This window comes from Phocoena phocoena, chromosome 2, assembly GCF_963924675.1.
Source record: "Phocoena phocoena chromosome 2, mPhoPho1.1, whole genome shotgun sequence".
Classification (NCBI taxonomy): domain Eukaryota; kingdom Metazoa; phylum Chordata; class Mammalia; order Artiodactyla; family Phocoenidae; genus Phocoena; species Phocoena phocoena.
Window position 1 is genome coordinate 81,966,077 of NC_089220.1, and position 11,264 is coordinate 81,977,340.

At 47.9% G+C, this 11,264-nt stretch overlaps 1 protein-coding gene across 3 annotated transcripts in view; it reads right to left on the minus strand.

Annotated features, from left to right (window-relative positions):
• RASGRP1 (RAS guanyl releasing protein 1) overlaps positions 1–11,039 on the minus strand; it is an 85,081-nt gene extending 74,042 nt beyond the window's left edge. For 2 of the 3 annotated variants that reach the window (XM_065900208.1, XM_065900212.1), the window contains exons 1-2: positions 10,929–10,963; positions 6,054–6,238 (exon numbers count right to left, since the gene is read on the minus strand). In XM_065900208.1, coding sequence (XP_065756280.1) covers positions 6,054–6,238; positions 10,929–10,963 — 220 coding nt within the window. Of the gene's footprint in view, positions 1–6,053; positions 6,239–10,928 lie in introns of all 3 variants that reach the window. The other variant, XM_065900203.1, reaches the window with a different exon arrangement.
• Between the last annotated feature and the right edge of the window lie 225 nt (positions 11,040–11,264).

The window sequence follows — 11,264 nt, forward strand, 5'->3', positions numbered from 1 at the left end:
GGGCTTCCCTGGTGGCGCAGTGGTTGAGAGTCCGCCTGCCGATGCAGGGGACACGGGTTCGTGCCCCGGTCTGGGAAGATCCCACATGCCGCGGAGCGGCTGGGCCCGTGAGCCATGGCCGCTGAGCCTGCGCGTCCGGAGCCTGTGCGACACAATGGGAGAGGCCACAACGGTGAGAGGCCCGCGTACCGCAAAAAAAAAAAAAAAAAGAAATACAGGAAAATCTGACAGAAGTGGGAGCAGAGTTGCAAATCTGCTCAAAGGCAGGCCTCTCTCTAGTTAGATCCGAACTGATCGCTTTAGAGATGGCCAGGACACTGGCTTCGCCTCGTGACTGTCTAGTTCACATAGTTGAAAACCTATTTGCTCTACCGTTTTTCAGAGGATTTGTATTCTTTAAGTTTTCCGTGTTTCCCTAGAAAGCCTAAGAAAATGCTCTGGGATGTCCAAGAAGCAAGTGTGCTACAGGATGGTATTTCTCAAAATCAGTTTGTGGGGTCACCTCCTTCAAAACCATGACTGAATGAAAAGCTCTGGAGTTGACCCTCAGGAACCTGAAAGTTGAACACACCCCACAATGATGACTATTCATGCTGAAGCTGGAGAACCTCTGGTAGAGTGGAGAGAACAGGAATGTCAGAGTTCAGATCTCAGCGGCTCTCCCACTAATGAGTTTGGCCACTTTCCACAGGTTACTAACATTCCTGAGCTTCAATTACCTGTTAATTAAAAGAGCAAAATAACATCCACCTCACAGAGTTGTTGCGAAGATGAATGGGGCCAATTCAGGTAAAGGCCCAGCCGGCCAGGCCTAAGAAAGGAGGAGATGGGAAATTCCCTCTAGTCACTGTACCTCACACCTGGAGAGGGCAGACATGCCAGCCTATCAAAGATGCAGCAAGGATGCTCCTTGCCAATATACAGCATCCCAATCAGAGAATACAAATTCACTCCAGAGGGCTAAGAACAGCCATGCCCGGGAGCTGCTCTGATGCCCAGGAGCCTCAGGACGTGGGTGCCCAAAGGACCATCCTATACATATGAAATCTTTCAACCATGACTCCCAGAGATGGGAGATTCCACTGAGGAGGCTGCTGGGACAGCTGTGGTCTTCTTCCCAAAGAGCCTGTCTTCACAATGGCCAGCTTTCCTGACCCTACACTTGGCTTTATTCCTTGGAGTTGCTGGTTCCTGGGTCCGACCGTCCTTCAACATCATGGCCCTTGGCGCCTGGTCTTGTGCTTTTGTTGCCTCTGGGCACTCGGCTTTGGTGCACAGACTAAGTTGCAGAGGGGTGAGGAACACTGAATCTTCCCTCTGCCACGGAGGGAACAACAGTCCCAACGAGTGTGTGTTTGCCTTTTTTGGATCTAACTTTAAAAATAGATGTAGTGTTTTACCCTTAATAAGCTGAGGTCTATACAATGCTTTTAACATCCAACTGCAGGAAATACATCTATTAGTGGTACGGGAAATATACCTATTAGTCTGGAGGTTTCTTTCGTTTGGGAGATACAATGCACACACTAATTTAAATTAATTCAGAATTTGTTTGAGAATTCCAAGCAGGTGTCTGGTATATAGATGGGGTCCAATAAATGTTTCCTACATTGAATGGAGTTTAATTTCTAATCTGGGAGACACCAGGCCTGCAGACTGTGGGCACAGAGTGCAGACTTGTCCAGTGGGGCATGCAGGTCCCCCCGAGTGAAGAGAGCTTGCCCTAGGAGAAGGACCTAAGCATGGCCCAGCTCAGCTTTCCAGAGGCTTCTGGGAGCGTGTTTTCTCTTTAGACTGGGCTGGGGGGCTGGGGGCATGAGGCAAGTTGTTTCAGTTCTCACAGGCTCCACTTATCGTCTCCTCTGTCCATAGAGACACTAATACCTGACCTATTTCAGAGTTGTTTTGAGTTTCAAAGAAAATCGGTACATATAGCCCTCCGAGGAAGAAATAAACAACACACCATAAATAAGACACTAGCTAAGCTGTGTTTCCTTTCTCGCCGTCGGGTAAGACAAAGATGTTGAGTTTCTTCCCACACTCGACCTGGGAGCAGGAGAGCTGCTTGCTGAGGGTCCCTTGCTGGGACATGTTTGCAGTTGACTTTCTGAGGCTGTCAGAAGTTGTCTTGCATTCAGAGGGGGCCAGAATTGGGACATCTGAAGCCTTCCATTCGGCCCTCAGAGCTGGCAGCCCTCTTACAAGTGAAAACATTATAAAAAGCCCAGATGATCTCATAGGTCTTTCCTACCTCTGAAACAGATGGTGTGATTCACATACATTTGACATAAACGTACCAGCGCTGCGATGATCTGCTTCATTATGCTCAGTGGAAGAGTGGATTAATAAGCAATGATATGGTGACAATGTAAAGCATGACCTCTGGTTAAAACAGAAGGTGGGAGTGGGTTGTTTCATGGTGAAAGCAACACACTATGACTCAAGGCTCTGAATTTCTAATCAGAGACCTGTAACCTCGTATGTGGCTTCGGGAGGCTTGCTAGAGGCCTTAATTTGTACGTGCCGGCCGCCCATGCCTAACAGCCTTGTAATAAGTCCTTCCTCTGAAATTAATGGTTAATAATACTAAAGAGAGAGCCATCAGTCAAGACTGCCAAATGCCCAGGATGCCTTAGACAGTAGTCAGACTATTAGCTGGAGCTGCTAGAAAAACGCAAATCCCACACTGCTTTTCCCCTTCCGGTCAACCATCTACCCAGGCCAGTGCTATCCCATGGGCTTTCTGCAAAGAAGGGAATATTTTCTACTTACTCTGTCCAGCAGCAGGCACCACTTGTGGCTATTGAGCACTTGGACTATGGCTGGTGAAGCTTAGGAACTAAATTTTACATTTGATTTAATTTTAATTACTTAAAATGTCTACATAAATAGCCACAGGTGGGTAGTGGCTGCCATACTGGACAGCACAGCTGTAGCCAGTTCAAACCTCTTCAAGGAATCTGCATCAAGGTGAGGTTGAGACAGTAGTAAAAAGTAAATGGACTATTAGTCAGTCTTTGTGTTCAAAAGAGGTTTTATTTCCTCCCTTTTTTTTTTTTCAAGTTGTTGGGAGGAGTGGCTGAAACCTGAGTCTGAAGGGAGAGATGACCCCCCGCCCCGCCCCACTCCCCCTGATAAAAAAAACTTTCCCCACACTTTGGCAGTGCTATTTCCCTCTCTTTCCATGGGTATTCAAATGAGAAGACTTCTAAACTCAGGAACAAAAAACTAAGCTAGATCGTTTTACTCTAAAGCAAAAACTCTTCTATACTAACCAGAGAAAATAACCAGTAAGGTAAGTTTCAAGAGAAGCATCAGCCTCGCGCTGCTATTCTCGGATCATCTCTGAGGAGACCTCCAGAAGCACAAGCAATGTCCTACCGTGGATGGCTGCCTGTCACAATCCAGCTTTGGCTCCCCGGCCCCCAGCTCTAGCTCCACACCCCTGCCCCACTAGACACGTCCGCTGATAACCAGAGTCCAATTCACAGTCAAAAGTGTCATCTCCCATTCCCTCCAGACATAGGGTGTCTTTTCTTTTTTGCCTCTTTGATGTAAATTCTGTGGCAGGAAACCCTGCAGGACCTCAGGTGCAAAACCTTGCCTCTGATGGCTCCTTGCTGTCTTCTGGCAGCATTCCCACGCCCTGCACGAGAGGGGTTTGAACAGACCATGGCTGCTCTCCCTAGTCTACGCCCTCACCCTTGGTGTGAACTCACTCAGAGTCTACATGGTTTAAAGAATTCATTCTTCCTGCACACCTTACCTTATCATTGCCCTGGCTTTGGTACATTTTTTCTTTCCCCGAACGGTGCATTCCTCAGGTATTCTAAGCTTGAATAATGGGATAGAGGTCCGGTCACTGTAATTCTCTCATGCAATGCCCAGCCGAGTGTCAGATGCGGTTAGGGGCTTAATTAGGGGCTATTGATACGTCATGATAATGGATAAAAGACTGTTAGACTCAATGGCTTTTTTTAAAAATAGCTTTGGGATTTTAAGGTACTTTTCAGTTCAACATAATTCAGGAAACAGTATCATTAGCCCTGCTAGGATTCACTGAGGGGAGCGGGTCAGGCTTGGTCATTTTTTATTTTGCAGGACCTCAGAATCGGTCATGTATTTTTCAGGTTGACGTCATGATGATATGAAGGTTAGGGCAACAGCCTTGAACTGAGCGGGCAGCTAAATGACTGGCAGGGGAGGAAGAAAGATGGCATGATAAAAATATTGTTGGACCTTGTTTCCTCAACAGTGAAATGGAAAGAGAATAAAAATGCTTATTCATGAAATAGTCACAGTGCCCTGCTAAAGACCAGCAAATAAGACTATCACGACTGTATGAGGAACTTTGCAGCTTATCAAGTCGGGAACCAGGTGAAAGTAAAGTGCATGATGAATAATGGCTCATTACAGCCATGCTTCCACACATCCCCCCCCATCTTCTAGCTTATCTCCTCGCATGGATATTTTCCACAGAGATTATTTTTGAAATAGAAAACCATTCATTCTGCTCCCAAATTCATCCCAGCTGAAAGACTAAAGTGTAACTAAACAGAAATTTAATTAAAATTTAATGCTAAACTAGTAAAAATACTCCCTCTTTTCCAAGTTAAAAAATCTATAATAAACAATAAAGCAGTGATTCTCAAAGTGAGGTTCCTGGATCAGCTGCAGCAGCATCACCTGGGAAAATGATAGAAATGTAAATTCTTGGGCCCTACCCCAGACCTGCTAGAGCAGCCAGCCTGCGTGTGGGACCCAGCAACCTGTTTTACAAAAACCTCTGTGTGATTTTGCAGGAACATTTGAGAACCGCTGCTTTAAACCAAATGGTGGAATCACCAAAACTATTCTTTTTTTTTTTTAACATCTTTATTGGAGTATAATTGTTTTACAATGGTGTGTTAACTTCTGCTGTATAACAAAGTGAATCAGCTATACGTATACATATATCCCCCACCGAAACTATTCAATGTTTTGCTAAATTGTACTAAATGAGAATCTCCAAAATGTCAATTTTTTCTGAATTCTACAAATAAGGTTTGACTGAGCACTAAACAGGTCCAGCCAATGAATAATCCCTAGCTCTGAGCTCTAACAGTCCTGCACGTTTTGCTACCTGGGATCTGATCAAGCCTCCCCTATACGCCCTGGGAGGCACCAGGGCAGGGCCGGCTGGTGGTGCTTCCATGCTGAGACACACATGCTCATCTGCTTCCCGGTGGGAGATGGAGGGCTTTCTAAAGGGGCAAGGAGGGGGACCGGTGATATTGAAACTCTATGAATCTTCCATCATTTCTTTTTGGGAACGGGAACAAACACTTAGTACTTTTCAATCACTACTTCACATATAACAATCAAAAGAAAGAAAGTGCCTACAAAATTAAAAAAAAAAAGGGCATCTTTGTTGATAATCGTTTGTCAGCTGCACTAAGTTGCTCATCCCTCACTGTGAGTACGGGTGATGACAGAGTGCACGCCTAGATAACTCCCTGCCCGTGTGTCTGCTCATGTTATAGATCCTCAATCCTCAATCACACTGCTCATTTGCCAGTACCTTTCAGGCACAGACACCTGGCTTTGCCTGGTCCTTTGCTATTGCTCCACAACCACCCTCAAGATTGTGAGGGGAATTATTAACACTTTATTGTCCAAATGATCCAAAGGCTTTCGAATTTCTATTTGATAACAGCGTTTGCTCATGTAACCTAGTCTTTGTGTGCCCCAAGAACACAAGGACAGAAAAGCACCAGATGTACCACTGCATTTTATCATATTTTTCATCACAAGAAAAACCTCCATCCTGAGAAAATTGGAAATGCAAACTCTCCTCAGTAACTTTTCTTGCTTTAAATCGCACTTCTCATCACGACCTGTTACACCCACATAGTCATGTGCCATAGGCACTGCACAGTCTCCAACATTTCAAAGGCTCAAGAGCTATTTTTAAACCCCAAATGCAATCTAGGTTGCTATTCTATAACGCACTTTTTAAGGAAGAACAAAGTAAGAGAGCGATTTTTATGCATGTGGGCAGTTCGCCAACTCACCGAAAGATTGAACACAGCTGTCGATGAGATCGTCCAGGCTGGCTCCTTTGGCTAAATGTCCCAGAGACACCATCATTCGGAACTGGGTGATCTGGGCCAGGCTGGGATGGGAGGGGAGGGGGCTGCTGGAGGGCTTCCCCTCTAGTCTTGCTTTAGGGGCTGCTCTGCAGCCATGAGAAGGTTTCCTGGGGAAAGAGAAAAGGCAGGGAGAGTAGAGCAGCCAGGGGAAGACCACACCGACAGCTCTGCGCTCTGCAGGCAGATTGAAGAGGAAAGGAGTAGAGATAAGACAATTAATCCCAGGAGTTGGGCTGATAAGACATACCCCTCCCACTTGGTAGAGGCACCAAACGGACTGGTTAGCTGTTAAAGAGACATCTCTCACACTGATAGCAAGGTGAGACTTCAGGTTGCAAACAGGGCTCCTCAGCCTGGGGTTAGGATTGCTTTGGCCTGCTTTCTCCAGCTCCTGAAAGGAAGAGGCAGACGCAAGACTGTTCTTGGCAGTTTTTAGCTCCTAGCAATACATTTTTATTTTAGCCCTGAGACCACTGACTTGGGTCTTAAGATTTAAGTTTGGTCTCATCTTCAGCTAAATTCATTTGTCTTGAGCAACACCAGAGTTACTGTAGAAAGTCAGGTGGCCTCAGGAACATCTTTAAGGATTTGGGGGGAGAAGGCAAAGACCGGGGACCCGTGTGCAGGGGCTGAGGGTTATGGCGGTGGTGTTTAGATGTTAATCTAGCCCTTTTTCACAAATCTTGGTTGGTTCTAAGATTCTGTTTTTCATTACTGATAATCATTCTGAGTCATTTTTATCATTGAACATTATTCTATCAAGTCCTTACTGACTATGAGAGCTTTATTCCAGAAGTGAATACAAAAAGACAAGTCTGAATCTGGAAGTGGCTTTAGAGCCCAAGAGGTCACCTTCCTCCACTTTCACTTAGCTTTATCTTTGGTCATGACCTCAACAATATAAGTCAAGTTGTTTGCAAAATGATATCAGTAGGTTAATTAAGCATTTTATTTTTCCTTCCATTAAAAAAATAAACATAACATACAGAGATATATCTATCATCTTTGAAGGTTTACTAGTGATACGTGTTGTTGCTGATAACTCCTTTGAGTATATTCTCCTCTCCTTACTGTGGCTTTGGCTATTTCATGTTTATTACCAAAGAGAAGATGAAGAAAAGAAATATATCGGAGATCCATAACTTTAACCACTATATATTTGATAAACACATGATGGCATTAATTAATCAATAAGTACTTATCCTATGAGCAACACATGTGTGACAGGCCAGAGAGGACCAGTGAGATAGTCTGTGAAGGTACTTTGCAAACTGTACAACATACTCATTATATGTTAGTTGTTGTAGTATGAAGGTGATCTGGAAGTTCCTTAATACAAAAATCTAGTTGGAGAATCAGAACCAGACCAAGAAAAGATAACTCTATAAATCTTAAATAACTGTCCTGTGAGTGTCAAGGGCAAGAAGTGTGATGTTCTCAGAGGAGGGAAAACCAGTTCTAGGTGGAGTGTTGAGGAAAGCTTCTCGATAAGATGTAACCTCACCCAGAAGGGGTTTAAGAAGTACTCAGATCAAAATAAAATGCTGGGGCTTCCCTGGTGGTGCAGTGGTTGAGAGTCCGCCTGCCGATGCAGAGGACATGGGTTCGTGCCCCGGTTCAGGAAGATCCCACATGCCGCGGAGCGGCTGGGCCCGTGAGCCATGGCCACTGAGCCTGCGCGTCCGGAGCCTGTGCTCCGCAATGGGAGAGGCCACAACAGTGAGAGGCCCGCATACTGCAAAAAAAAAACAAAAACAAAAATAAAATGCTGGGGCACACATGGATTTTGGGAAACCACCCTGTTAAAAAGACAGTGGGACCACTCAGTACAAAGCCAGACTCGTGAAGGGAACACCCTGACCTTCGGGTTCCCTTTCAAAGTAGCTCCAGAATGCTGGTCTGGCATTGGCTGCTGCCACCTGTTCCAACCTAGGATGGGCTCAGTGAAATCCAACCAGAAACTGGCGCTTGGGAATCTGCTAAGCCAAGGCAGTGATTTACTGAAAGATCAGGTTGGTGTTACAGGACTTGATTAAGTTTCTGGCCATTACTGATTTTTACCCAGGCCCTGTGATAGCCCCAAGATCAGATCAGCAACTGAAAATGAAAGAAAATAATGGCCACTCTGAATTGAGTACCTTTGATATGGCAGGCTCTGGGCTGGGGATTTACATGGTCTTCAAAGCTTACAGCCCAGAGAGACGTTATCTCCATTTCACGATGCTGAAACTGAGTCTAGAAGAGGCTGAATGACATAGACAAGGTTGTAGAACTCATATGTACTTGATCTGGGATTTGTACTTGGCACCTCTCTGGTTTGGTTTAATAAATATTTACTGTGCCTGGGACTATGCACCTTTTACTACATCAGAATTAGCAAGAGGAACTGAAAGGGTCAATTCAACTTAAGACAAAAGTAAAAACCTCCAAAAGCATAGCTGATAACATAAAGGCTGAATCTTGGGTCCTACTTCTTTTTCAGGTCCCCCAAAGTCCTCAGACCCCAGAGCTGGACGGCCCCTCCATGGTCATTCTCCAAGCCCTTCACCCGTACATGTGGAGGTCTGGGCTCGGAAGGGCAATGTGACTGGGCACCAGTGCAGAGCCAGGCAGAAGCCAAGCCTTCTGTGTCCATGCCATGCTCCCTTCCCTCCGCAGAAGCAGTGATGACTCTCTAAACCTGGCACTTGTTGTCCAGTGTTGGGATAAGTCAGCTTTTGGCCTTAGCTGCTGCCTCTTCACCATTAAGACCTCTACCCAAGGCAGACTTGGGAAAGATGAAAACAAAGTCCTTGTTAGAAGCCTCTTTTTCTCTTAGGCCTTCCATATTACTTCTCCTTAGCCCCAAGAGAAGAGGCCACGGCAACTGGAGGCTGTCTCCACACACAGCTCTTCCCACTGGGGCCGGGATGTGGGTGTCTACCTCTGTCTCTCATCTGGCCAGTCCAGGGAAAATTCCATTTTCTCCCTCAGTTGGTAGCATCAACAATTCAGGACTCCAAAAACTGCCCTGGCTCTAATTCTGGCAATGTTTCCTAGTGTCACCTGTAGGGGAAACCACTTTAGTGCAGGAGGTGATTCTCAGAGGTAGATGCTTTTATCAGAACTAGGAGGGACTGGTAAAATACAAGCAGAAAGAATGAACTTGAAGGGAGTATTTAGGGGACAGGGAAGGGAGGGTGAGATGCAGTCGGGGGGAGGCCGCTGAGACTCAGAGGGCTTGGGCAGGAGAAACCAGGGAGAAGAGAAACTGCTAAAACCCAAATGGCATCCTGAGAGGTCAGGAAGATGGGGGTTATGTGTACCATAAACCAGGAAACTGGGCAATTTTGCTGTGGAAGTCTCTTGACTGACTGCTATGTGACAAACCTTCAAAGTGTTCTCTTCTGATGAAATGGCTGTAGATAAGGATTTATAAAATGCTTTATTTTAGACATAGAATGCATTCGCCTCTAAGTCTGCAAAGGCATATGTATTTTTAAAGGAAAGTAGGCAAATGTCTCCTCACCAACTCCCTCAAGTATTAAAAAAAAAAAAAGAAAGAAAGAAAAAAGCGCCCTAGAGAAACAACTTGAAAGTGTTTCCTGAGGCTAAAACTGGCTAAGGCCCCATCCAGTTTGCTGAAGGAGACTGTCAAAACTCTGAAGTGGTTCAGGTGCAATCCACTCCAGCCTCAGGTATCTCAGTGGAGGTCACAATTTCGGGTTGAACTTTTCATGAAATTCAGCCCAGAAGAGTAAGGGATGAAATGGACAAGGACAACGAACGGAAGCTTCCACAACTTTCTTTGCAGTGGAAGATGGCTTTGATTGGCGTCTAGTGAGGATTTCTTCCAGTCCTGTCCTCTCCCCATTCCCATGATACAGACGCAGTTGAATGCACTGAAGCTCCTCCTCTCAGTCCCGTGCAAGGCAAAGCGCTGGACCTTCACGGTACAGGACGGGGTGGGGGAGGGCATAAAGGACCAAGAACTTTTAGATCCGTAAGGTCCAGCAGGGCAACACTTCCTACCTCGACTGGGCACGGCCAGGAGCAACAGAGTCTGCGTGGATGGAGGTGGAAAGGGCACAGCTTTCCCGGCCCTATGCTGAGCCCAGGCTGTCGCCAGGCAGTTGTCTAGTTCTGGCCCTTTGGGGGACAAACTCAAAATTGCCTGGCCCCTCCAGGCCTCCTCCTGCCAATAGCTTTTTCACTCACGGTCACTTTTCCTTCTTCTTCTGTCACCCCCAAGATACTCCTAAAACATGTCTCTAGGATCACGGTGGGTGGAGGGGAGTGCAGGTTTCCACCCAGGTGGTTATGTGGCTCACTGACCCCTGTGCACTCCTGGCAAAGGCAGTTAGTTGGCCTTCTGGGTCCGGCCCCACGTCCGCAGGGCCGGGCGGGCCGCCAGGTGGCGCTGCCGGAGCTGCGGCAGATGCAGGGGGCGCGTAAAGTCCGCGAGTGGGAGTTCCAGGGGCCCGGCGCCGGGGGACCAGGTCGCTAAGCGCGATTCCGGGGCTCGCCGGGCCAACTCTGGCCGCGCGTCCGCACAACCCGACTCCCTCCCCAGTCCATCGGGCGAGACGCGCAGGGCGCTCCGGGTTCGTCCGTCCCTCGAGCCCGTCTCCCCCGACTTCGGCCGACACTTCGGCCGAGACCCCGACCGGCTGCCGCCGTCCGCACCCCGGGCCCGCAACTTCCCGGAGGAGGCGGCGCCGTGCCGGCCCCCCACCCCACTTCCCATCCCGGCGAGGTCCTGGGGCCGCGCGCGCTGTGGCCCCCGCCCCAAGAAAGGAAACGGGCGCCCCTACTCACCGCGGAGCTTCTCTCGCTTTGCCCAGGGTGCCCATGGCCGCGGCCACGCTCCAGGAGCCTCCTCACCCAGCGCGGCGGGACAGGCTCGGCGGGGTGCGGCGCATCGCCACCACCCCCTGCCGGGCCCCTCCGCCCCGGCCTCCTCTCCCAGGACGCCCGACCGCAGCGAACCCGCAGGCACAAACTTTGTGTGAGCGCGCCCCCTCGTCCTCCTCCTTGCGCGCGCGCGCGCACACACACGCCCGCTCTAACCACCTGACAAGCGCTGATGTTATCGCCGAGGAAATGTGTGGCGCTGTTCAGCTCTTCCCCGAAAACTGCCCCCATTACTCGGTA